Source organism: Diadema antillarum, unplaced genomic scaffold (assembly GCF_040938485.1).
Source record: "Diadema antillarum isolate AM-2024a unplaced genomic scaffold, OU_Dant_1.0 seq00000521_RagTag, whole genome shotgun sequence".
In the NCBI taxonomy this organism is placed as follows: Eukaryota; Metazoa; Echinodermata; class Echinoidea; order Diadematoida; family Diadematidae; genus Diadema; species Diadema antillarum.
In genome coordinates this window covers 157,207-185,000 of record NW_027271473.1, presented here as the reverse complement: position 1 = coordinate 185,000, position 27,794 = coordinate 157,207, and the positions used below count along the sequence as shown (strand labels likewise).

General features: G+C 38.1%; 2 protein-coding genes across 2 annotated transcripts in view; one reads left to right on the top strand and one right to left on the bottom strand.

The window, feature by feature from the left end:
* The first annotated feature begins 504 nt into the window (after window positions 1–504).
* Window positions 505–27,794, top strand: part of LOC139734279 (uncharacterized) — a 40,561-nt gene continuing 13,271 nt past the window's right edge. The window contains exons 1-3 of the mRNA XM_071645075.1: window positions 505–1,159; window positions 12,681–12,764; window positions 15,909–16,046. Coding sequence (XP_071501176.1) covers window positions 847–1,159; window positions 12,681–12,764; window positions 15,909–16,046 — 535 coding nt within the window. The 5' untranslated portion in view covers window positions 505–846. The remainder of the gene's footprint in view (window positions 1,160–12,680; window positions 12,765–15,908; window positions 16,047–27,794) is intronic.
* On the bottom strand, window positions 23,489–25,888 carry LOC139734278 (thiosulfate sulfurtransferase-like). Its single transcript, XM_071645074.1, has 2 exons — window positions 25,292–25,888; window positions 23,489–23,787 (listed from the first exon to the last, which is right to left on the bottom strand). Exons 1-2 carry the CDS (start codon window positions 25,881–25,883, stop codon window positions 23,489–23,491), a joined length of 891 nt encoding a protein of 296 aa, XP_071501175.1. The 5' UTR covers window positions 25,884–25,888.

Here is a 27,794-nt window from a genome sequence, read left to right as displayed (position 1 = left end):
GTGAAGAAAATAATGTTACTTAACCTTTGGTCGATGTGTCTCATATTGAGCAATATCGGCAATGGAGGGTATGGCAAACTTCTTGGTTGCTCCCGATCCCTTGTCTTTTTTGGTAGAGTCTGCCATCGAAATCGCTTCTTGATCTTATTCTATTGAAATGTAGTAGCACGTAGCTTGTCATTGCATTACTACTGTAACATTTGTACCATTACTCGTTCATCCTTAGGTTGCGCGTGTACTAGCACCTAGACTACTGTTTGTTTACACATGAATCATGATGATAGTGATGATGACGATGAATTCACTCAACTAGCAGTCGCAGTCTACCCGTAAACCGTTCGTTCTCGGTGGGCCGAATGTGAGGGCGAGAGCATCGAGCACGATTCGGCGAGCAGTGCATGGAGCAGCGCAGGCAGAAGTAGTGTAGAAGAAGAGGATTCGGACGAGCCGCCGCGCCGGAGGACACCACCAGTGAATCGAATCATTCTGCTACTTTCCATCGTGGGGCCCACAATTTCATAAAAAGGCATACTATAATGTAGCGTCAGTTACGCATTGTCGGTGTGAGGAGAATGAGCTACGCGACATATACGCCGTATGGCTCTACCACACGTCGCAGTGGTGTGTACGCTGTATGTAATCAATGAATGGTCCTATCGTATATCGATTTTGTTGGCAAACTACATGCCACACAGACCGTGAAACGCTACATACCATTACACAGCGGGACCTTCGCGCAACGCATATCGTGTACTGCAGGCAGGACAGACACGGGGAACGCTGCGCTGTCACTGCTTGCCCTGGCATACATACCAATGCACCAGTCCCGACGCACCAGCAGGAAAAATGGGGAAAACGGCGGTTCTACTCCTGGGACTTCTTACGGGATTTGTATCTCTGATATTTCAATCCGTTTCCCTCGGAACAGAATACTGGTTTGAAGGAACACTCACAGGGACACTGGATAGCCAATCTGAAGCACTGGCGGACTATTACGAGAACCAGACCAGTTTAAATGAAATTCCCGCATTGGTACGGAACCGGGGCTTGTTTAGTTTCTGTGGTTATTATTATGACGCTAATGCATCTTCCACAACTGTGCCTTCTCCAACAACCAGTGTGAACTTCCAGGCCCAGGGAGACTCAATACCTCCCTACGGTAAGAATTGAGAGAGGAATATATACTTGGCATTTTTATCACATAATCAGAAAAATATGTTTCATATTATATGCTTATCACTGCACTGAATATTTGCATTTTGATATTATTCAGACTGAAGCAGATAATGTACAAATGTGAGATTGAGAATGTGTGTTTTTTAAAAATTTTTTTAGTGCAACTATCTACCTAGTACCTTCTGATATATCATGCATATTCACTAGGTTCTATTGCTCATAATTATTGACGAGTGTCTATATTCACGAATATACATGTAAAGGTATACAGTGTATGATGCTGTATGTCGTGATGCTGATATGCAATTCACTGTACGATGAACAATTTGTATTTTGACTGTTACAAATACACATACATTGTACATCATTGACATTGTAACATAACACAGTTTATAAAATTATTTCATCTCAAACAAAATGATTACAGTTGTGTGTGATGAAATGACAAGTTTATGTGTTAAGTACGTACATGTAGCCTTTGTTTAGTACATACACTGTAACATAAAATCATGAGGTAAAGTAAAACAGTTGCTTCTTTAGTCTGTTGATGACCGTTTACGCATAGTGTTATGCGATTAACAAGGGGTTGCATTCACAAGCTACACTGTATTTCCCCTTTACCCTTTACCTACCATGTGTGTACATGCAAAAGGAAAAGTTTCATAGATTTTTTTGTTTGTTTTCACCTTTTTTTCAGTGCAGTAAGTCTGTTTTTCTAACACTAAATGAAATTTCTTTCATTTGAGTTCATGTGAGTGTCTGTAAACATGTCCTGAACTTTACCAGTACTTGAACTTTTGATTATTTGTCTTCCTTTTCTCAAATGCAAATATCATACATAATAAATCATAAGCGGAAGTACATTGAACAACACAGGAAGACAAGGGAACCTTTGGGAAGAATGGCTTTCCATATATATAAGTATAAGGTCCCTCAAGCTCAAAAAAAGAAGCAAACAAAAACAGAGACTTGTGAGCAAATAACTAACTGCAACAACCAGCTATTCTGGGAAGTTATCATTTCGAGTTTGATGAAATTATTGGAGGTATAATAGGCCTAGTATAAATAGTAGGCCCTATGGCTATGCTTATTTCTTTTCATAGAATAATTCTAATGACAAAAAAAAAAAGTAAAATGTTTTGTTGAACTTGAATTTGCCCCCCCCCCCCCGAAAAAAAAGGAGATACACTGTGGGGTTAGATGCATTTGTACATGTTACACCGCAGAAATGTATTGTATTCATACAGTATAAGTTCATATAAGTTTTTGTATTGTATTCATATAGTGTAAGTTCATTAGACTTCTGTTGAAATATAAAGCAAGTACAAATGTAGTCTTTCACCATATGTTTGTACACGTATATTTCATGATATCCACTATTGAATGAAGAATCTACTTGTAATCATTCATAAAGTATCTATCCAAAATGTTTACATGTGGGTTGAATTTGTTAATTACATTTGTTGTACATAGATACTCTAGTAGTACTAGTACATAAATGATAATGACTATGAACATGGATCTGCAATGTATCCAATTCTATAGCACAGGTTAATCTTTTCTCATCAACACAGACTTGTATGTGACGGGCTTATGGTTGAATTATGAACAGATTACACTGTACATTGCAGTCAACCCATGCTGTTTTTGACCAAATTGACAAAACTGCCCTATTTGACCAACAAAGAGGAGCTGCTTTCATGATATCACAGTGTGATCTGTAAACACACATGAAATTGGTCATCTCAACCATGTCTATGCCCTTCTGCTGCTACAAGTAACATGTATAAAAATATGTTTTGTGCAAATAATTTTGAATGGCTGATCTCGTTTTATAATTTGTTTTGATTGTGGCTTTGCTATTGATTTTTTTTTTCCAGGAGGATAAAGTTGCTTTACAACATTGTATTATGTACATACTGTTGATACCAGATTGTATGAATTGATTTTTTTCCCAATGCACAGTTTGCTATGTCCACTTACTTATAACTGTTGGACATTATCCGATTCAAATAGTTTTGCAGTTAGTGTTATCACCTCCCTAATTATTGGTTGTGTATATTTAAAAAAACACACACACACACAGATTTTAGTGAACGTCATTCAAAATTTATGCTTTGAAGAATACAGAAAAGTGAAGTCCTAACAGAGAAAATGTGGATCTTTGGATTTGACATTTCTATTCAAGCTGAACCAGTGAGCACTGTCTTTGTACCACTGCAAGATATATTGTACACAAATTTGACATGGCAGAATCAAATTGTGAATTACATGTGTACATGAACCTGTATGCCAATATGCACTGGAGAGTGCCATACAAATATAATCTTTTTTCGATTGTCATCATCTTTATTGAGCACCCAATATTAGTTGTAGTAGTACTCGTACAAGTGGTACAGTTTATGAGATGAAAACAAAGAAAATATCGTCATCTCTCAATATTGATGAGAGAGGGAAAGGCACCACCATTAATATTTTATCTTATCAGTGTATGTCTCTAAGTCAAATATAAAGGCAGATACAACAAAATCATGAACAGTTTCGTTTTTTATTGCCGGATTTGCCAGGCAGGAGTTAAACTTAACCCATTGCTTATGAATAAAACAGTGTATACTGTATCGATGTACTAACTATCAAGAATTACTTGTAAGGGGCCTCAGAGGTAATGGATGAAATGTTGGTGCAGGCTATTGGAGAATGCCAATTGCTAGCTTCATATGAATTGAAACATGATAGAAAAAAATAAAAAAATCACAGGTTTATTCAAGTTTCTTCCATCAAATTCTACCCTAACCATTGGCAAGCTGTTTGTGTACAATGTCAACATGGCATTCTGCTGTTGGTGTTCAGGGGGTTAATACACATACTGTACATCTCTCAAACTCACGGTGGCATACACTGTTGCAGTGCACTTACATGTACATGACAGTGTCTGGTGATGCATGAGGCATCATACCTCTATGTTTTATTGAGTGAACAGGGAAGGGAGGTTGAGAGTCTTCGGGTAGGAAAGAGATTGAAATAACACAGTTGTACACTGAGAGATACAGCAGGAAAAGGGGGAGATGGGGGGGGGGGGGGGAGAGAAGGGGGAGATGGGGGAGATGGGGGGGGGGGGGGGGGAGAAAGGGAGAGAGAGAGAGTGGGTTTATGAGAGATTCTCTGTCATCTAATGGTATCATGATGGATTCGTACACATTAAGGCCCTGGTCTGGAATATTAGATTAGTAGATGGATGTGATGGATGGGTAAGGGAACAACATGTAATTGTGCATACAGAATGGTTGCAGGTTGGTAGTGGTATCATTATTTTTGCACCATTTGCATCATAAAGGGAGAGAGGGTTGGCCTCACCCAGTGTTCAACAAAAATGAAAATATGGAAAGGTAATGTCTAGTAAGAAGAGGAAATTGAATAAATTTGGAAAGTGGCAGATGTGAATGAGAGGTAGGAAGTCTAAGTAGGACTCGGCACTTGCAGAGCTGTAAAAAAGAACAATTGGAAATTACAATTTGTAAATATATGCTGTGTTTCTAGTTTCACCCAATCTATTTGGTATTTAAAGCTTACAGGATGATAGTTTGTGACTGTTATGTCTTTGCAGGAAGCATTGTAGCTTGATCACATAAAATGGGCAGTGAATCTGACAAATAAAGCTAGACTACATGTAAGTACTGTCTTTTGTTTACGCAGTGATATTTAGCTTTCATGAAAAAAAACAACAACAACAACAAAACCATAACATATACTTAATAGCTACACAGTTGGTACAGCTATAATGTTTTAAAAATGAGATGAACTAGCTGTACAAACATTCTACAATCATTTTTGTTGGGGGTTGTTGGGGTAGTTTAGTTTTATTTTTTATGACTTTGATTTAAGACAAATTTGTGAATGTTTGATTAAAAAAAGAGAGGTAGTGTATGCTGGATCAAATTGTGACACACATGTGTTTCTTTAATCCAGATGTAAAGCTCATGACTACAGATTTAGCCTCCCAGCATCATCCACTTTATCTCCAAAATGTGGTGCCTTGCGGTACTCCATCACTTTGAATGTGTGTGCATGTGCCTGTGTGTACATGTACATACATAGTGTACAACAGTGACAAGTGTGTGCAGCTGTATGTGTGTATCCCAATATGAGTTCCAAAGGAAGGCATCATGCCCAGTGAAGGAGTGGGCCCCCGCATCCCACACAAGGTACACATGCCAGCGAGATAAACGTACCGATGCACGAAAGCTGCGGCAGGAGCAACGGCAAGCACATCGCACTGTACATCTCATATATAAATACATATATCGTGGGGCTCAGTGGTGAAGAAAATTAGGAATGCTTTTCCCAATATCCAAATGACCTTGCCCAGGAAATTAAGAGGAGGGTCCCGGAATGAATAAGGTATACAACAATTTGATAAACTATACAGTATGCATCTATACAGTGTTGTATACTGTACAGTATAAGTCATAAAATTTGTATGAGCCATAAGGTACATTGATGGTATTGATAGAAACTGACAATTATTCTTTACAGCCCAGTAATTTTCTGATATTTCATACCCTTTAAAAGAGCTGACATCAAATACAATCAGGATAAAGGATGTGAATGACTATATTTTTTCCTTGTTATAGTAGAAAATAACAAAAATGTTAAAGGGACTGTAGAGTACTGGTTGAGGTGACGATTCAGGTTTATAACATTCCAAAGTGAGATAATGAGAAACCTGTTATGAAATATGAAAGAGCATGTAATTTTAAGAAGGATTCAACGTTTATTTGATGAAAATTGGTTTTCAAATGGCTGAGATACAATGTATCCAAAAAAGTGATGATAATGAAAGGTGACAGGCCACACCTTTTATTAGGATCTCTTTGTTTCACGTTGTTTTTTGATATCTCAGCCATTTCAAAAGCGATTTTCATCAAATAAACTTTTGATTCCCCTTAGAATTGCATGCTCTTTGATATCTCCTAGAGTGGTTTCTGAATATCTCGCAAAACGTTAAAAGCTAAATCCTTACCTCGACCAGAACTGTACACACCCTTTAAGAGGGAAGGGATGAAAGTAACTAGCCAACAGATCTAAAAACCATATTTATTTCATTGCAGCTTGTCAAACCACTCTTTCTCTTTTAAAACACTAACTACCTGTCTGTGATTGGCACAGTTATTGTGTGGTAACATTTCAACATTATGTAACATGTTTGGAAACAAGCTATAATTCAATGCATGCAACATCTTCATACCCTGCACATTGTTACATCTATTGAGCTCATATACTGCAATCTGTGTAAATGAATTATATTGGTGATATTGCATGATTGTGGAACCACTTGAATTAATTAAGAATCTACCACATGGCAACTAGAGCAAGCCACTGCAAATGATATATTCTGGGATGGGTTGCACAAAACAAAACACACACACTTACAAATCAATATATACAAACAAACAAAACTATAAAGATATAGAATTAGTGTATTATACAACTTTGTAGGCAAAGATGATAAAGTATCGAATTGCTCTACAAGGTATTTCATGTCAATTTATTGGGAGAAAAGCCTCCCCCCCCCCCCCCCGTAATGCTGTTCTTTATACAGACGAGTGTATTGTATAAGATTCAAAGATTTTTTTTTGTTCTCCTGAAGAGTGTGGATAATTGTGTATAAAGTATGGTAATTGCAATTAAGTCCTTCACAGAGTACTCGCAAAGTAATCTGTCCTGAATAAATCCATAACCTTATCTGAGCATATGAGGAGATAACATTATAATCTGTCAATATTTGCTCAAATGGGACAAGAGAAACACAGATGTTGTTGCCTGGGGGAAAAAAAAATGCTTGTGGGTCTCAGGATAGGCAAATGTCAATTAAGTTTTCTTGAGTCGTGAAATACAGTACTTTAATGTTCTGAATGTTTACAAATTTCATTCAATATTCAAGTTTACTTAATAACTTGATTGATAGTAGAAAGTATGACAAACAGAATGTTAGCGGGTTCATGAAAATCAGACATACACTGTATACAACTGTACAAGAATTGGTAAGTTGTAGGATTTCAAAGTATTTTTTTTTTGTTCCATGGAAAAAGTAAATATTAATGGCAGCCACATTGATGAAGATATAAAAAAGCAATGATGTCATTGTCTTACAAATCCCTGATTGTTGTTGTTGTTGTTTGTAGAAAAGAGTCATGAAATTCTTGTCTTGGACTATGATTTACACTTCAACCACATGCACCCTTTATATATAATTACCTTTTATTGCAATTTTACAATGTTTTGATGCAAATGATTCATAAAATCAGTATTTTTCTGCTTTTTGTCAATCTCATCTTCACAAATAAAGATTTTAGTGATTCTTGTTTTTATGGAAAGAAATGGAACCTTTGAAAAAAATAATTTACCCTAGGCAGCACTGATATCAAATTAAATGACATTATAAACAGATGAAAGAACATCATTAATTAAACCTTTGGTAATATACCATCTCCAAGGTGCTCAGAATAATGCTGTGTCTCCATAGATTTATAGGGGAGCTCTTTTCTTCTGATGAGTATTGTCTAGGAATATGGGAGACTTGTGACATTTTAAAGGGTATGTACAGTTCTGGTCGAGGTGAGAATTTTGCTTTTAACGTTTTGCGAGATATTCAGAAAGTACTCTATGAGATGTCAAAGATCATGCAATTCTAAGGGGTATCAAAAGTTTATTTGATGAAAATCGGTTTTGAAATGGCTGAGATATCCAAAAACAAGGTGAAACAAAGAGATCCTAATAAAGGTGGGGCATGTCGCCTTTTATTATTAGCACTTTTTTGGATATCTCAGCCATTTGAACACCAATTTTCATCAAATAAACGTTGAATCCTTTTTAAAATTACATGCTCTTTCATATTTCATGAGATGTTTCTCACTATCTCACCTAAGAATGTTCAAAACATGAATCCCCACCTCAACCAGTACTGTACAGTCCCTTTAACATCATTAGCTCTTATGATGTACACTATACATTTTATTTGACTGTAACCAACGTTTACTGTGTCATGAAAAGGTAACCCTTGACTAACTTTAATAACAATTACTAAGTACTTGTACACATGTAGTATGTATTCTTCATTGTACGTCAAGATTTTAAAACTTCTTATATTCTACGTGTTTGATTTAGTTCCAATTCGTATTAAGTTATCTTGAATGTGAGATCTGTATGTAGAATTTGTTCTGAATATTTAAACATAGGTATGTCTTTATAAAATCAGTACATTCATGAGTGCTACAAAGATGAAACTTTAATGATTTTGATTCATTACAACCAATCAATAAGAAGCAAGCATACATCAACCACTGTAAAGACAGTACAGACAGTAAAAGGTGTGTAATGATGGACAAATCATACTGAAAGTTTGATAATATGAAAGGATTGTATTAATAATTAAAGAAAGGATTGAATTAATAACTTAAAAACACAGTACAGTCATGAATATAAATATTGATTATTATGCTTATAAGGTTGGTGTACAGATATGTGTATAATATATATTGTGCATTATGTACATTATAGATATACCAAGCTTGTTAGCAAATCAACTGACAGTATGCATGTTTAAGTTGTATGTAAACTGATATACCACCTAATCCCTTGTCCAAACATGAAATGAGCACATACAATGTTGTATCATGTTGACATTACAGTTTTATGGGACTGGTGGATTATTTATTTAAAAGGAAAAAAATGCTGCACCTCTACAGCTGTATTTGATGTTTTATGTATAAATGTTTAAATCCTTTTCCAATAATTTGTACTATATCCCCCTTGGTAAAATCTGTTTCTTTCTCTTGTATGATATGATATACATGATGAATATATAATATAGAAACAAATGTATTTAATGAGCATGTGTGTGTGTGTGTGTGTGTGTGTGTGTGTGTGTGTGTGTTTGTGCATGTTTGCTTGCTTGTTTTAATATTTAAACATGGAGTAAAAAGCATGTGCTTACCTTTTAGCTGGCTTTCAGGAAGGCTGTGAACATTTATGACAAAGTAGTCATTTATTACAAAGTTACAGCAAGTATGTAGAGGTAATCAAAATGTTGAAGATAAAAAGAAATCAAGATGGAACTGAAGAAAATGATTACATACAGAAATATACAAAGATTAGAAAATAACGGATACATTGTATGTCACAAACAGTGCCAATAGGTTTAAAGGTTTTGAGTGACAAAATGAAACCTTTAAACAGGACACAATGGCCCGAATTCACGAAGGTGGTACAAATGAAACCATGGTTTAAACCATGGACAAAAACCATGGAGCGCCAAGTGTCGCATGGAATATTTTGTTACGAAATCTGTCATTTCTTTGATGAAATGATTATTTTGTAACGAAATGACAACATTTTGTAACTAAATGAACATTTCGTCCACGAAATTATGATTTCATTATCAAAACGGTCATTTTGTCGACGAAATGACCAATTTTGTAACAAAATATTCTGTGCCACACTTGGTGCCATGATTTTTGTCCATGGTTTAAACCATGGTTTCATTTGTACCACCTTCGTGAATTCGGGCCATTGTGGAGTTACCTAATAGAATTAGACTAACTTGTCAGTGAGAACATTTTTGGCATATTTAATTGTACATTATTGCTAGCATAAAGCACTAAAATTCTTAATTTCTGTCATAAACAATGTAATATCACTTATATTGCCCTGAACAAACTCTGCAGGGAGATAGTTCAAGGAGTTTAGGAGTTGAATATAATGTACTATTTCTATGAAAAATTGTACATAGTTTGGGGAGAGTAATTATTTTGTTATCATTACGGAGATTATATTGCAGTTGAGATTTAAATTGACAATGAATTGGGGACAAAATTATGAAGCAATTTGCAGGTGATTGTCAAAGCCTGAATGTCAAATTGCATTTTTCAGTGCTTTTTCAATAACTATGGTTCTACAAAGTATATATATAATAATATTGCTTTTCTATTATTACGTCCATCAATGTCTAGGTGCTGGCATCTTTGATGACTCAGGAGAATAGGTACAGGGAAGACAGATGTATACCATTGATTATTCCCACAGTACCCAACTGTACACGTGCAGTTCGCATTAGTGGTGCTCTTGTTCCCCCTCCCCCCCCCCCCCCATAACATGCACATGTAGGCACCCTACATTATGTCATCCCAATGTGTGTGTGTGTGTGTGTGTGTGTGTGTGTTTGTGTTTACAGTTGTGATGTGTGTGTATGTGTAATGTGTGTATCAGCCCTTTCTGCTAAAAGTTCCCTTACACATGCTGGTATGGTGGGTACCAGCTTTTCAATTGCCACAATGACTGCCTCTGATTAATGAGGTCATAAAGAAGGTGATAATTGTTACTGTTGATGTCTTAATGATGGGTTATACATGGTGTAGCTCACCCCCTATTCAGACGCATGCCATTTGATACCAAAACTCAATAACAAAACGACGTATCAAGAATCATCGTACAGCCGTCGGACCATTCAGACACTAATTTTGACCGTTCTTATAGATGTGCAATTTCCCACTGCTCATGCTGTTATAGTCATGAGTGACGGCTCAAGGTGACAGGGGTCACCTTTCGTGCGCGCTACCATTAAGCCCCACCCAGTTACGCCATTCTATGGTCGCCATACGTTCAGACACACACGGAATGCTGATTCGTTATCGAGTTCTAGTTCGAAACAATGCTCTGACCGTCATTTCGCTATACGTCGTTTCGTTAGTCAGCGTTCAGACATATAAATTCATCGTATAGCTATACCGTTGTGGTATAGCTATACCGTTCTCGTATAAATTTTTTGCGTCTGAATGCCCTGTAACGGTAAAATCCTCATTAAGTTTTATGGTGATACTCCCCAAACTTTTTATCTGTTAGAAAAGAGTTATGAGAACCATTCATGCTTGAAAATTTCCAACACTTAACAGGTTGATAAAGGGTATGTCATGTTTTATCAGCATGAAGTTATATGATACGGTAGTGGAGGTTTGATACTGCACTCTCAAATCTGTCCCTGTTGAGATTTATAGAATGGTAATGTGTGCAAGGTGAGTAAAGTCACCTTCATGGTATGTGTGGAAGAATGACAGACACAATGAAAGTTGGTATTCATGTCACTTTACTGAAACATGGAAAACTCCTCCTTATTAAAGAGTCTAAGGGTGCATTTGTGCCTAACTTTTTCTCTTTTTTTTTGGGGGGGGGGGGGCAACAATCAGGCTTTTGAAACATGTTTAGCTCAAAACATGGTTGCATCCGGAAATGTTTTGATATAAATGGCATTTCAGAACACCAATTCAAAATGCATTTAAACAGTATGTTTTAATATGATCAGTGATTCTCTCTATTAAATGTGTGTCGTGGTGAAGCGTAAATGCAAATGATATTTGCAATTGGCGATTCTCTATGAATGATGTTGCAAGTGACATCATTGTCCAATGGCAAACAACATAAATCTTTTGTGCCATGACATTTGCTCCTGTGACAATTGCTCCCAAAAAGTATCTGCACGCTATTAAAGCCAAATGTAAATTCTACCCACAAACATAACCAAAACCCTAATCCTAATCCTCACATAAAACTAAACCTAAAACCCTAGAGATCACAACCCTAACCCTAACCCTAATTCCTCAGAGAAAGTAAGATTGGAGCAATTGTTGCAGGAGCAAATGTCCTGTCACCGGAATCTAAATTTCCAAATCTTTCATTGAGTATTAGAGTAGACAGTGTATAATTACAATGAAATGTAAACGATCCTATTTCAATTTATTTTCTTCATTAACCCGTTGAGGACGGTTTGATTATGCTACAACACGCAATTATTCCCATAGACACCTGCCCGAGTATACTCGGGACTTGTCCTCAACGGGTTAAAGTCAGCAGAGACATGGAACGGCTTTTAACCAAAATGTCATTCCAGTCCGGTCTAGTTGAAACTGTGTTTGCCTTCAAGCTGTTACAAATTGATGTCCTTAAAAAGTTTAAAGGGTGTTACAGTTTTGGCTGAGATGGAGCTTCAGGTTTCCAACATTTTTTTTTTAATGATGATTTTTTTTTTTTAGATAATGAGAAACCTCTTATGAAATATGAAAGAGCATAATCCTAAGAGGAATTCAAAGCTTATTTAATGAAAATTGGTTTTGAAATGGTTGAAATATCCAAAACAAAGCAATCCTAATAAAAGGTGGGACTCACCGTTAGGTAATAGGATTGTTCTGTTTTACTTTGTTAGTGGATATCTCAGCCATTTCAAAACTGATTTTCATGAAATAAACTTTGAATTCCTCTTAGAATTGTGACATTTCATATAGTTGTTTCTAAGTATCTCACAAAAAAAAAAATCACAGCTGAATCCTCGCCTCAACCAATGATATGCCATCCCTTTAAGAAATAAAGAGAAGAATGTGAACAGACAACTTGGATTGATATATTAGATATATTCTTCTCTTTTTTATCTCTCCTTCTTTGCATGATTTCCATTTCAGCTGTAGTCAGATGTATAACATACAATTTTACACAAACACCAAATCCTGCTCTTCCTGGCCTTGGCTACCACAGAACGTTGTACTGTAAGTATTCTTAACTCTTTCATTTCTATTAGCCAAAGTTTTTGTTTTGTTTTTGTTTTTGCAAATAGGATCAGTGTAGCTATTTTTAGAGTGGTAAACCCAGGAAGGTTAACACGTTTTGATTCATCATGATATTTTGTTCGATACCCCAATGGTTATTTGTCATGCTATATGTATATTTTTCCTGTGTGTGTGTTTGTGTTATTTTAAATTGCATAAATATTACAGCATACCATTATCAGTGTATGCAACAAAAACCAACATGTATATTTGTATATTCCCTGGTATACTTTCAGCCCTTTAAAGTTTCCTGTGCAAGGTTTTGCTATCATTGTGGAACTCACTCATATCATGTGTAAAAAAACAACAAAACAGCAAATCATCCTCTTTGATATGATATCACATGTGTACAGAGGTTTTTTTTTTTTCTTTGCATTCAAGGAAGACCTGTATGATGTCATCCTTCTATCGCTCTAAATCTGAGTTTTTAACAATGCTTGAGGTTATCTTTTATATAGCATTTTTTTTTGTAATCTACTTCACATGTCATCAGGAAAACAGGTTAGTTGGACTGGAGCAACATCTAGACTTAAAAATTCAATGTATGGATTCTCCCTCAAACTGCTGTAACCGTGATGCATTTGGATGCACTTTTCTGTGTTGTTGATAGATGTTTCATGCACAGGTAAAAGTTATACAATTGTGGCCAGCTTCATGGTCTGAATCTGAATTTTCCATAAACTTGCTTGATGATCATTTGAATGATTTCTTGGAAAATCCAGTAACCAATACTCAAGATTAGCTTTTGAATTTCATCAGCCACTATCACATTATGAGAATTTTAACTCCAAAGACACTTAGCGAAGTTTGCTCATCTGTTCACACTGGCAGCCTAACTTCTTGAAGTTTAAGTTCTCAATAGGTTCTCAAAGTTTGGTTCAGTGGTGTGCGTGGCCAACAAAACAGAAAGCCAGCACCATCTGACAGCTTCTGAGGCACCGTAAACAGGAAGGTGACCAGTGATGTGACAGACTTCACATAATTTCAGCTGCTTGCATTCAGACTGCACAAACTTCAACTGTGTGGGTTGGGAATTTTTGAAAGAAGTTTCTATGGAAGTTTTTTTTGAGAAGTTTGCGTTCAGACTTGCCAAACTTTGACAAACTTGAACTTTCAGAAGTTTTGCCATTGTGGCCATGGCTGTTGAATGCCAAACTTGCTATTGTATGAAAGGGAAGAGAAATCTTGATGGGTTTGTGGCAAAAAAAAAAAAAAGGTTGACAATGTTTCCCATGGTAAATGAAGGGATTTATGTTTGTATGTAACTTTGCTTTGGGCCCAAGTGGATCTACAATTAAACTCCATTTTGTAATAGGAAAACATGATTGACAAGTTTGATAGAGTACCTTTCTCATTTTATTGAGCAGTTTGTAAATAAGAATTTCAACAGAAACAAACATTGATTACATGATAAATCTTATTTGATTGCATCTGTAATTTTCTTGTGTAATCAACACAGCTTAACTCATTACCAGTATGTATTTGCATTGTACTGATCTGATTTCAGATAATTCCAGGCAATGTACACAATCAAATAATGTGTTTTTCCATGAGCACAAGCACAAATTAGTATTTACATTCATCTATAGCATTTGATCAGCCAAAATGAGGTTGCCATTACTTTTATGTCCTACTAAGAATGTAACCACACCCTGTCTGCCACAAGCCCTGATGTCTATTTCCATCATAAGATATTCCTTTATTTGAAAGACTGGCCATTACTGCAATAAACTGACCAAAGCATAAATGCCCATTGTGTAGCACCAAATGACCGTGAAAGGCTGCCTATATACATGTACAGGCAAGACTGAAAAGTGAAGAACGCAATAACAACTCACAAATAATTGTATACCAACTACTGAGGAGGTAAATTGTACTGTGGAGGCAAATACAGTACTCTCCGCATAATCGGGTAGGCTCGGGCAAAGCGTTTCTTACCCGATTAAGCGGAGTACCCGATTAACAGAAGAACACGTCTCATTCACATTTGACACACACAATGTGTGTGTACATGCATTGTACACTGCATCGAAAACCTACACTGTATGCTGTGCTGGCACGGCACATTATACATGCCTTACACTTGCTCAGTCAGGAGCAATAATTTACACTCTTTTTATGGACAAATATGTCTTCATAAAACTCTGTGGTTGGACTATAGACTCCTCGCTAACGTGGAAAATTTGACAATCATGATTTCTTAAAGTTTTGTATCTGTGATAAAATGTGGGTAGAAAGTATATTAGAAGAAAATTATTTACCCATTTATGCGGAGAGGCAACCCGATTATCAGGTAATTTTAATGTGCATTGGAACTGACTTCGACATTTCTTCCCAATTAAACGGAGTACCCGTTTAAGCGATATCCGATTACACGGAGAGTACTGTACTATGAAAGTGGATTTTTTTTAATGCATTTTGCACGACATGAAACTTGTGTGAAAATAAAAACAGGCAATATTTTGTGCTTGCTATGATCGTACTATTACTGTATGCTTTGATTCTACAGAATTTGAAACACTCACACACCATCTTAACCAGGCCGAGCATGAAAAATTACTTGCGCAAAAATTTCCACTTTTACAGTAATCAAAGTTTTGAATGCACAGAAGGGAAACATATAAAAACAGAGAATGCATCACTCCTGATTACAGAGTGCAATATTCCCTACTTATACTTCTTAACCTTCCCACCATGTACACTTTACAGGGCAGTGTGTTAAAACTAAGTGTAGAAAAGAACAGGGGCTTGTTGCATAAATCTTTTTACCTGAGAAAAACTCGGGTTGATTTTTAACAGAGTTTTGTGGCAGCATCATACTAACCTGAGTATTCAGTTCTTACCAGAGTTTTCTCAGGTTAAATGTTTTATGCAACAGGCAGCAGATTTATTTGTGTGAATTTTATTGCAGAACAATCAGGTTCTTTTTTTTTACAGTGTTACATCTGGCCATCAATAAAAGATGAATAACTTTGTAAATTATGATGCAGGTGAATAAGATGTAGGCCACCCCATCCAATGTGAAATCATGAATTCATGTCTCTTTTCTCATTTTATCTGGACAACAATGATGATGATGTTCAGATTTGGATAGGACAGCCGCAGCGCTAGGCTGCATCATGATGGGCCTGCAGCTGTGTGGGGTGTTGACCAGCTGCCAGGCCGCCTGGACGGTCATCACTGTCCTCTTCACTGACTGTGGCACCATGTTCATGTTTGGGGGTAAGTTCCAAAACTTTTACCATAGCTGTGCTAGAACTTTGGAAACTAAGATTGACCCTAACATCAGTTGATACTGATGTTTTGTTTGTTTGTTTGTTTGTTTGTTTGTTTGTTTGTTTGTTTGTGTGTTTGTGTATTTGTCTGTTTATTTCTTAATGGAAAGATAATGCTGTATCTTTCCCAAAAAAAATTACTGTAAAATCATATAGTCGCGGCATGAAAATATTGCAAACTGGTGACAGGCAGTCAATGTGGTTTTGTGCATATAGACAGCCATTTTGGTGTTCATTTTATTTTCACAAATCTTGGCTCCTTTGAAAATTCACCGAAGTTTCATGGTGCAAATATTTGTGGTTTTACAGTTACAGGAAGCTCAAGGAACTCCTATCTTTGTTTTCAGTCCTCTGTGTGGTGCCATGGGTATCTATACATGAATAAATACAAGACTTCTGATGTGATTCATATCTTAAGGTTTCAAGTGTATTGCATAGGACATGCTAGTTATTCCACTTGAAGTGCATTTGCAGCACTACTACTTCAACTGCTACTACTAGTATATCAGCAAAGGAGTAGTAGTGATAACAACAGTAAAAGAGGTAGTAAGCAGTACATAGTATATATTTTTTTTTTTGCACATACAATAGGGCCTACTACTTATATAGTAGTGGAGGTAGAGATCATACTATATAAGCTATTGTTTTCGCGTAAAAAGACATTTTTATGAATGAGCGGGTCATGGACATTTTTTCGCGAGATGTTGTTTTCATGAATTGACACAGAGGCTCTATGTAAGTTTACTAGTAGCCTACCTCTTGGCAATATTTTCGCATGTTGTTGAATTCACGGTCCAACAGTGATTCGAGAAATTTGGGAAAATTAAACCCTTGCGAAAATAATAGCTTATACAGTATAAGTAATGAAAGTATTACAAGAGGTATAGTGTAGTAAGCAGTAGGTTTAAGTTGCAGTACAAGTAGTTACAGTTACTATCAATACTAGTTGACATTATGTAGTGGGTAGTACCTGTAGTTGTAATGGTTTTCAAGTGGTACCAATGATTGAGATCAAGTCATGGCCACACTGTGATGTCAGAAAACAGAAAGATAGGGTGCTGTGTTCAGTAAAAATTAAGACATGTGGTGATGATGATTAGTTGGAACGCAGTAACTGGTGTTGTTGCTGACATTTGGAGAAGAACATTTAGAACACAGCACACAAACTGCATGAGAAAAACACAAAACGACGCGACCCTGCCACTAGAATCATTCTTCCCTGAGAGTGGCGATATTAACGGCATCGTCTGGTGCCCTCTGCGAGAACTCGTTCCAGGAGCCGTCGTAGACCGCCACATCCTCTTTCCCAGCGACGAAGGCGCCCAGGGTGAGCATGTTGGCGGTCACGCCCACGTTGCAGGTGGTGGTCAGGGGCTTTGAGAGGTCGATGCCCTTTGACCTGAAGATCTCTCTGATTTCCTGGGGAGGTCGGAACACTGTCGTCCCCTCCTGGAAAAGCTCCGGGAACGGGAGGTGGACGGACGTCTTGATTGTTCCCAGTCTCAGACCTGAAGAACAAGCGTGCAGTGAGAATGCTCACATATGATTGTGCAGTTAAAATGTCACTTCTTGCTGTAGTGATTTCACTTTGTTGGTTATCGTGATGAAATGTTGAAACTGGTTAACCTAACCCAAACAATAACACCAGCAACCTACCTGCATGCAAAGTCAGCAGCAACTTTAAGTGGTGGTTGGGAACGGGCTCAATTAAAAGTAAAAATATGCTGTAGATTCTCTCTTCCTTCACCATTTTATCATGCTCTTATCGTATGTATGATACATACAGTTTGTAACATCCTCTCTTTAAGAAAGTGCCCAACAATATTGTATTGCATATATACGCAATATACTTAGCGAGTCTTATTATTTTTTTATTCTTTATATTTTGCAAATCAGGACTTCCCAACAATTTTGTGAGTGGTTAAATTGGCACTCAAGGAGTACAATAATAAACAAGCTAGATATTAATTTTGCTCCTGTGTCCTATCACAAGAAATCATAAACCTCAGAGAGATGGAGATTGATATATAGAAATTGGTAGTAAACATTCTTCTAGATCCATATGAAACTCACCTTTCAGTTGACTTGGTTTGGAACCATCATACCATTGTGGGGGACGAGAGTCAAGGAGCTGGAACTTTGGTTCCTTGAGGTGGTCCATTATGTCTTCGTAGGACTTGACCAGCTCCGGGTGAAACTTTGCCTCAAACTTGGCCGGTTGGGGAGCCTCTGATAGCTCTGATGTCACAGGGTTACCCTCCTTGATCCACTGTACCAAGCCGCCATCCAGGGCCGAGACGCGGTCGTGCCCGAAGACCCTGAACATCCACCAAACCCTGCCCATGTTCTTCACCTGGAAGACAGGATCGTTGTCGTACGTGATGACGTGGGTGTCGTTGCCGATTCCAAGGCTCTCCACGTACTCGCTGAAAACCTGCGGCGACGGGAGCATGACGCGGTAAGGCGACTCCTTGTTGCGGCACTCCTCCATGTCGAAGAAGTGGCTCCCAGGAATGTGCTTCTCTGCGTGGATTTCCTTCCCAGACTTTCCCGTGGGAGTCCATGTCACATCCAAGAGACGGAAGGATGGTGAACTGGTAGCCAGTGCCTTTTTCAGCCACACAGTGCTAACCAGCGGACGAGGGATGCTAACCATAATGTCAGTTGTCTGGCATGGGAAAAAAAAAGATCACAACATCACACAGTACATGTCACTTACTTCTGCACACATGTACTGCAAGCTTGAGCCGGACTTCTCACATACAATTGTATGATGCATACTCAGCATTTAGAGCAGACTGCGAGAGCATGAAGCAAACTTGACCCAAGTATGCCATTGGCTAGTGTTTTGGAATGAGGTCATAGGGCTGACCTGACCCCGGGAATGTGATAAGCAGATGTAACCCAACATGGGAAATAGGAAATTCAAGACCTACCTTTCGTCCCTCAAAGCCTTTATAAATGCTGAAGGGTTTTCCACTGACCCTGGGCTCTGTCTTGTTCAGACAATATATTCTTCTCAGCTTGTGTGCAGACAACAGTTAGTATTGACTGATCCACTCCCCTGTTACTACAGAACATCTCTACAGGTAGTCACAGTTGCATTTTTTTTTTTGGCTGGTGCTTTTTCAATGACCTCTCCAGTGCAGACTTTTGTCAATATGCATGAATATTGCTGACAGAGGTATCTTTTATGTCATTTCTATTTGCATTGGTTGTAAGGCAGTCAAGCATCCATTCACCTCCTGCTGTGTAGATAAAATTCTTTGACAATGTGTATAACACAAAGTATTTGAAAAAAATTGAATATGGTAGTGTTTGCCTGACTTTTATCACTTGATTATCGGATTAGAAAGCAGTTATTCATTTCATGCAAGTTCGGTTAAATGCATTGTGTTCAGTGGACCTATCAGTGAACCTTGTACTTTCTGTAAATAGTGCATCAAAACCTCTTTAATGCTCCCCTGTATCACTAACTACATGTGCGTCCAGTTGTACATTGAGATGGCATACCCATGACCATACAATTTTGTACAAACATACAATGTACACACATACACACACACACACACACATACACATTTAGTTATAAAAGAAGCATTTACATATCATCATTCTTGCTCTTGTTGCTGTCTATATATAGAATTGTTCAACAATTTTACTTTCATACCCTTTAAATTCTAAATTTTCCAAGCTGCCAACTTTCTATCAGTGGTACATGAATAAGAACATAACAATCTCAACTTGAGAGATTAGTTTTTATTCCATGAGTGCAATATTAAGATAAAAGTCAATATGAATTTTAAGTAAAAACATTTACCAAGTCCAAAATTTAACTGTAGGGGAAAAATGAATAGATCTGTCATCGGGTTAACCATGATCTGACTCATCTTCCACTTTGATGTTTACAAAATTGCTTCTGAAGATTCCGAAGATCGCTTGTGAAGATTCATGACTTCTGTGAGATAAAACAGTAGTTATCTTTCATAAAATGTGTTTTTGGGGTGTTTTTGTTTTGTTTTGTTTTGTTTGTTTGTTTGTTTTTTTTTTTTGGGGGGGGGGGGGCCTGGAAAAGTCAACATGACAAAGAGAAGACTCTAGTGTAAACTTTATTGGAATTTGAGATAGGCTGTTTTGTAGAGAATCTGTCAATGTTGAGTAGAGTTGAGTTGAGTTGAGTTGAGGTGAGGTTTATTGAACATTTCCATAAAAAACAGACAGCATTACAAACATAAGATATCAAAGCATGAGAATTTAAAAAAGTATATTCATGAAAATTCGAGAAACAATATTTGAAAATGTTGTGATTGTCTGTGTAACTTTGACATGATTGTCAGGAGACATGTCCTGGTCATGTGACCATGAAGTTGTCTCCTTACCACATATTCCTTTTTTTTTTACCCTTTATACTGAAGTAATTGTTCATTACCTGAGGTACGAGGCACATCCTTTTTTACATCACTTTCACAGTGAATATGTTGAAAAAAAATCTTGTGCTCTGAACATCACTTCCAGTAGAAGATAATTTCTGTATGGGTGATATGCAAATGCAAGTAAAGTAATATTTCTTGCTTGGTTTATGCATTTCAAATGCAGAATCCTCCTCAAGCAACACACATGTAACAGATTATGTAAATGCTTGTTACAGCTTATATACAAGTAGTTTCTGTATGCTGCCATAGAAAATACCATGTATGCTGCCATAGAAGGTGACTAATACTGTGTAGCTTTATATTCAGACTTTTATGGAATAATTACTGTTCATCAGTTTTGCTCAAACTCACACATATCCGTTCACAATCTCCTGAAAAAATTTGATTTTCGTCTGCTGTGTCTTGCTTCACACCAGTGTTCAATACATTGATATACATTGTATTATCTGACATTATTTTCTCACATCGCAGGTGAATCCTATGGCTTATGTTGAGTGCTATACTCTTTCCAGGCCCTATGTGGTATAATCCGTGCTGCACAAATTGCACAGGGTTACTCTGACAACCTATTATTTTCTGGAAAAAAAGAAATCAAAGCAAGCCATATCTGTCAATATTAAAATCTGCCCACTTTTTATTCAAACTTTTAGTCATCACAGTTGTATTTCTTTAGCATGAAAACATCTATGAAAAAATACTTTCATCATATGTTGGCTTAGTATTTGATTTATCTTTTGTTCCTCTTTTAGAATAATGATAGGTTGTTGTGAATTGATATTTTTAGAATGGTAGGAAATCTGCTTGAACAGCACACGACCAAACCTGTTCAGACTGTGTGTGTGAGGATGCGGTGAACATTGTCAATATCCTGCACAGCCTTGAAAATAAAGATAAGATAAATACAATAATGTTTCTTCCCGTACCTCTTTCAAGATATCCATCTACTTTTAATGAATAAAGATGTATTCATATTTAACATTATATAAAACAGACATGATGCTTATATTTCTATAAGATATCATAACCTTACATGTACCTACTGTATCAGGATATAACATAATATTCTTTTTTTTTTCAAACAGATTTTACTAGTGACTCTGTAGTACATTGAACAAACCATTCAACTTTCAGCTCGAGTAGCAATGCACACAAAGTAATTTTTCAGCAGCAGCCTAGAAAATCTGCTAATTATCTTAATATATTATACCTACACAAATTCACTACAGCTGGGTATTTTGAGGTGCCCTTGTTTGGGGAAATCTTGTAGTTTGCCTGACATTTATTACTCAAACAATGTCAAGCAAATCCCGTTTGAATGCACCTTTCTGTCGGAGGTCATCGTCAAACATTCAATATTAGCTCGTTTAATAATTGAATACCTGTCATGCACTTCAGGTGAACTGGGCATGTACAAATAATTGCATGTGTGTGTGTGTGTGTGTGTGTGTGTTTAAGTGTGCTTGTGTGCTTGTGTGATGGGTGGAGGGGGTAGGGATATGCTGATGCGAATGGTGAGGTCACATCCTAGGCCGCGTTCATGCGAATTTCGTATCCAGAATCACAAACATGAATCATGATTCAAAACGGCGTTTCAAATCACGGTCTCAGCGGAAGAGCGTTCATGCGGGCTTTCGCAACGCTGAATCTGGCTCTGCTCATCCTTTGCCACTGCGCAGCGCACTGCGCAGTTTGACCATGTCTCTGCAACTCGAGCCAGTAGAACTCCTTATGCCAACTGATCAGTCAATTCATTATAGGCCTTTACGTTTTTATTTCGGTGAATACTTTCCAATAAGCTGTGGCATTCAGGCTCTGCCCACTGATCGAGGAATAATCTTAATTCTTCGTCTCTCCAATTGTTTCCCTTGGTCACAGCAGCCATTATCAACTCAATCGGAGAGTAATTACATGTATCATTATATTAAACAGCTAGATACTGGCATTGATGTAAACAAACAAGTGCAAGTATGGTACCGAAACACACGATTCATAAGACGCATACAAGCGCGCGAACAGAACAAGAAGTTGTGGGATACCCTATGAGACACGCATGCGCACAGCGCACAATGACGTCATAGAATCATGATTGAAATCACGGTTGCGTTCATGCGGTTTCTGCGATCGTGATTCTGGCAGAATCATGATTCAAAACGCCCCTTTTTCCGCGTTTCAGATCGGCGTTTTGAAACGCGTTTAAATGGAAAAATCGCATGAACGCAACGCAACTAAACACGTTTAGCGACTAAACGTGTTTAGAAACGCAATTCTAGTTTCGCATGAACGCAGCCCTAGACTCATTCATACAGGTGTTTCATGTGAGAATGTCACAATGAGGGGCAAATCATGTATCACCATTGATAAGCATCAAAATGCAACATTGTATATTTTTGTGCCATTGTGGACAAAATAAGAGTGCTCTTTGAAAATGCTGAATGTCGTGAAGTGACAGTGTCTGGATTGGGCAGACTATTCAATGACACAAGTTTCCATAATTTTTTTTTGATTAGTTTAGATGCATTTATGTTGGAATGGTTTTCCCATACATGATAGGAAGAAAATATTCAGTTCTCCTTCAGATTATCACCATTAAACAATTGGCAACAAAGATTACTTTGCGTTGCTAGGGGAGGTAACTTTTTTAAACACTTTTTCTTTCCCTAAGGAAGATTTCTTCCGAGAACGATATTTTTGCAGCATGAAATTTTTGTGGCATGAAATTTTTGCAAGTTGCCTCTAACATTCAATACATATAGTGTAGACAAGAGCATTTTAATTTTGCAAATCTTGGCTGTCGTGAAATTTGCGAAATGAAAATGCACGCGAACATTCCTCATTTTACAGTAGATATGGCAACTACATGTATGTGATTGCCTATAGCATGACCACTGGTAAGATACCCATTCTACATGGACTGTCCATGTAGTCCCAAAGCTGTCACAAACTGTGCAAGCTATTCTCATGTGCTTGCGTAGTAATTGATGTTCAGCAGTTCCGGCGCTGCTCGCTGCGAGAATTCGTCCCAGGATCCGTCAAAGACTGCAACATCCTCCCTGCCCAGCAGAAATGCGCCCATGGCGACGATGCAGGCTGTGACGCCTACGTTGCAGGTCGTGGTCAGGGGACGAAAGAGGTCGATGCCCCCTGCGCTGAAGATGGCCCGTATTTCGTCTGCCGATTTGAAAGTGCTTGATTCTTTGTGCAGCAGCTTTGTGAATGGGAGATGAGAGGAACCAGTGATGGTGCCGAGTTGAAGATCTAAAGATAAAAGAAAAAAAAAGAATATGTTTCATGTTCTATATTTACAAGAAACTGATTCACTGCATTCTGTATACAATCAATTCATGTATGTAAAAGCTTTTTTATGTGGTGAACATTTGATTAGATTTTTTTCAAGCATATGTGGTGAGTTGAATGTAGAAATGCCATTGTGGATCAATGGACTACATTTACTCACCTGATACATTCATGATATACAGTGTTCTGCATGTGTGTGATGGAAATGAAAATATGGTAATTTATTAATCCTGTATGTTTAGATGTTTGTATGCCATGTACGTGTAACTGCAGTGGTATGGATACTGTTAGTGTAATAATAATGATAGCACAAAACTCATGAAGTACATTGTAGTTATCCATTATGTTTCCTTGGGTGTTTAGGCTCACCAAAATCAAGTCAATCACATGTTAATGATGGATTATCTTATCTAGTTGGAGAACTCAAGTGAAATGGTCCTGCAGGGTCCAAAATGGGGCTGCATTTTGCAGATTGCTAATTGCTATACAGAATGTCCATGTACCGGTACCTCTCCCTTCTTTCCTCACTTGTTTTAGGCTGCGTTTATCTAACTTGAGAGAGAGAATCACGTTTCAAAACAAGTGTGGAACGGTGTTTGCAAACGTGGTTTGAAACGTGATTCTCGGGATGCCGTGTTTATCTACCCATCATACAATCGCGATTCAAGTGGTGTCACTGCACAGCTGCTTTGCGCCATTTGACCCGGGAAGTAAAGGTCAACTGCATACCACCAAATATGCCTCATCAGTCACACACAAATAATGGGCAGAGAACACAACCGGAAACAGCTGGGATTTGACCTTGAGATATAAACGCGTTTCAAAACGGCATTGCGTTTATCTACTCACAGAACAGCGATCGTGGTCTCAAACGTGTTTCAGAACGCCCTTTGAAAGGCGTTTCAAAACACGGTTGCATAACTTATCTAACCCCTGAAAATGCCTCAAACGCGTTAAGGATCATGATTCTGTCTCAGAAAATTTTTAGATAAACACAGCCTAAGTTGGTAATTTTGTGTTTTCATCACAATAGCATGTGTATGTTCAGAAACATCCATGGCTGTCATGTTGGATTATAAGATTTACCCGTTGGAGACTAGTCCCGAGTATACTTGGGCAGGTGTCTATGGGATATTCGTGCTGTAGCAAAATCAGCCCATTCTCAACAGGATAAGTGGACTTTCACTCAAATGGTTACTGCAGGAAATTTGGAACACTTTATCCTTCTCCCCTCCCCTCCCGCCCCCCATTACTTTCATGATCTGTTTCTGCTTTATAGACCATTGGAAGTACGTAAACTTCCATGAACCCTCCCAAATACAAATTTACATTTGGATTGTTGATTACGTGTATATTATGATGTTCATTGGGGATAAAAGATAAAGACAGAACAAGATGAAATATAGAATTACATTACATTCATTGTAACTAAGCTGATATAGACAATATGCAGGCAGTGTCTCACTTGGCCACAAGCTCTGCCTTGAACCATCAAACCAATGTGGTGGTCTGGTATCCAGGAGTTGCCCCACTCCCTCTTTGAGGTCCCTGAGAACATCCTCGTAAGACTTCACCAGGTTCTTCCGAAACTCGGCGCAAAACTTGACCCCGCGCGGTCCCTGTGGGGGCTCCTCGGAGGTGGTAGGGTGGCCCTGCTTGATCCACAACCCCAGACCTCCATCTAGGATGGACACCCTGTCATGCCCGAAGACACGGAACATCCACCACACCCTCGTCGCCGTCTTCGACCCGTAGATGGGGTCGTGCTCGTAGACTACCACATGAGTGTCGTTTCCGATGCCCAGCTCGGAGACGTAATTGGCGAACTCGGCGGCTGGCGGCAGGGTGACCCGGTAAGGGGATTGCCGGAGCCTGCACTCCTCCAGATCAAAGAAGAGACTCCCAGGGATGTGGCTTTCCTGGTAGTAATCCCGCCCGGGCCTGCCACGTGGATTCCATGTGACGTCAATGACTCGAATTGGAGCGGAGCCCTCCCCCGCGAGGACTCTAGTGGAGAGCCAAGATGGATCCACTAGTGGAGGGACCATCTCATTCATGTTGTGGAGCACACTCTCAGTGCGCAATGGCATGAACAGGCTGCAAGATAGAATAATGAGGATAATAATTACAACATTTTGTAATGCACTATCACTCTAATGTCTGAGAAACAGAGAGACTTGATCAGAGCAATGGAGTGACATGATACATTGTATAGAGTGAACATGACAAGGGGGATATAGAAATATGTGACCCGCTACAACAAAATGGTCCTAAAGTCGCGCAAGGTCGAAGCCGTGAAGATTGAGTTTGAAGTCAGAGCATCAAAATTGATCAAAACTTACGATTTTCTGAATTTAACATATTATTAGAGTCTGACATGTTTTCTATCATCTGTCGAAATTTTGAAGCAAAATGATGAAAGGAAAGACCAAAAAACAGCGTTTTTCTAGGCCATGTTTTTTGGCGTTTCAACGAAGCAGAAACTGGTTCGAACATTTGGATTGAGCGCCACACATAGGCTCCGCCCCTAACAACGACCAGAGTGATCCCATTGGTCAGTTTGCTGCTTACCGCTAACCGAAGCGTGAAGCTCGCACACTGCCCAGTCGACTGGTGCGTGCTGGCGGGGTGCGCTGCCCAGCCGCTTCTCCTGGCATCCTGGTCACTGATTGGTCGGTGAGGAGACCGCCGACGCTGTGTTTGAATGAGCATTTCGGGGGTTGCTAGGGCTTACCTTCTATTGTCCGGAGGTGAATACTGACTTGCGTGTCCCTTTATTGTGATTGCGTCGCAAGGAGAACTTTTAGGGCGCTTTTCTCGAAACAGTGATTTCTCAAACGTCTCGACATGCTCTCTTTTAAACATCGATACCTCCGCAGCCAATTACTTTTGTGAGATGTGTTATATATCAATTTAAAGCAGAAAGATAAGGAAATTGTGTCATGCAATTTTCAAATAATTGACCTCGCCCGACTTTAGGATCATTTTGTTGTAGCGGGTCACATATATTCATATGTGTAACAAATATTTACCCATAACAAGATGTGAACATTTATGTTGAGATTCTTTTTAAATGTTTGTGTGGATTCCACTGAACGAAGTGGAAATATTAGTACTGTGGAAGGCAAAGACAATCATTTTGTGAAGTGGAAATGAATAAAAGCTGTTACAGCATACATAAAGATACTGTCCAAGGCCAGATTTTGATGTTGGACTGTTGCCAGCCCTGCGAGAAGATTTATTTCAGAATGAATTGATACAGTACTATGATGAATATTTAATGAGAATTCAATGTACTTTTATTTTGATACTCATCGCTGTTTATATGTTTAAAGTGAAGTGTATAAAATTTAAAGCTGGTATACCAGTCAGGTATTGGTATCACATTTAATGTGGTTGCTTTTACTGACTTTTCCAAAATGTTAATGGGGTCTTTTTAACAGCTCTACATATAAAACGTACCTTAAAGGACAACTCAGATGGTGAAAATATTGTGACATTCATTGTAAGAGCTCAAAACATTCTGTGTACACAGTTTTCATTTCAGAATCATGTAGTAAAGAAAAGGATTGATTCTAATATGAATCTCACCACTCATTTGGCTGAAGTTTGGATAGAGAAGTTTGGGTAGATTTAGCTCCAAATCTGTACGGAGTTGAAAAAGCTATCAAACATAACAGATTTGTCCAGAAAATTTTATTCGAAAAGTTCAACATGAAGTTTACAGTGTTGTCCAAATCCCACAAAGTTTTCTAAGTGACGCTTTTACATCATCTCTCTCCCAAGTCAGGTAGAACAAAACAAAACTTCCATCGATCCTGTGCTGAGAAATATTAACATCACTATTCATATTTTGTGTGACACTGTTCAAGCATGTACAAATGTGTAAAAACAAATGACTTTTTCTCTCCCCACCCCCCCCCCCCCTCTCTCTTTCCTCTACTGTGTATATCTGCTCCAGTTATCTC

Coding starts and splice junctions, on each gene's coding strand:
- LOC139734278 (XM_071645074.1), bottom strand. CDS start 25,883: ATGAATGAGATGGTCCCTCCACTAGTGGATCCATCTTGGCTCTCCACT. Junction 23,788..25,291: donor AAGGCAGAGCTTGTGGCCAA/GTGAGACACTGC, acceptor TTTTATCTTTAG/ATCTTCAACTCGGCACCATC.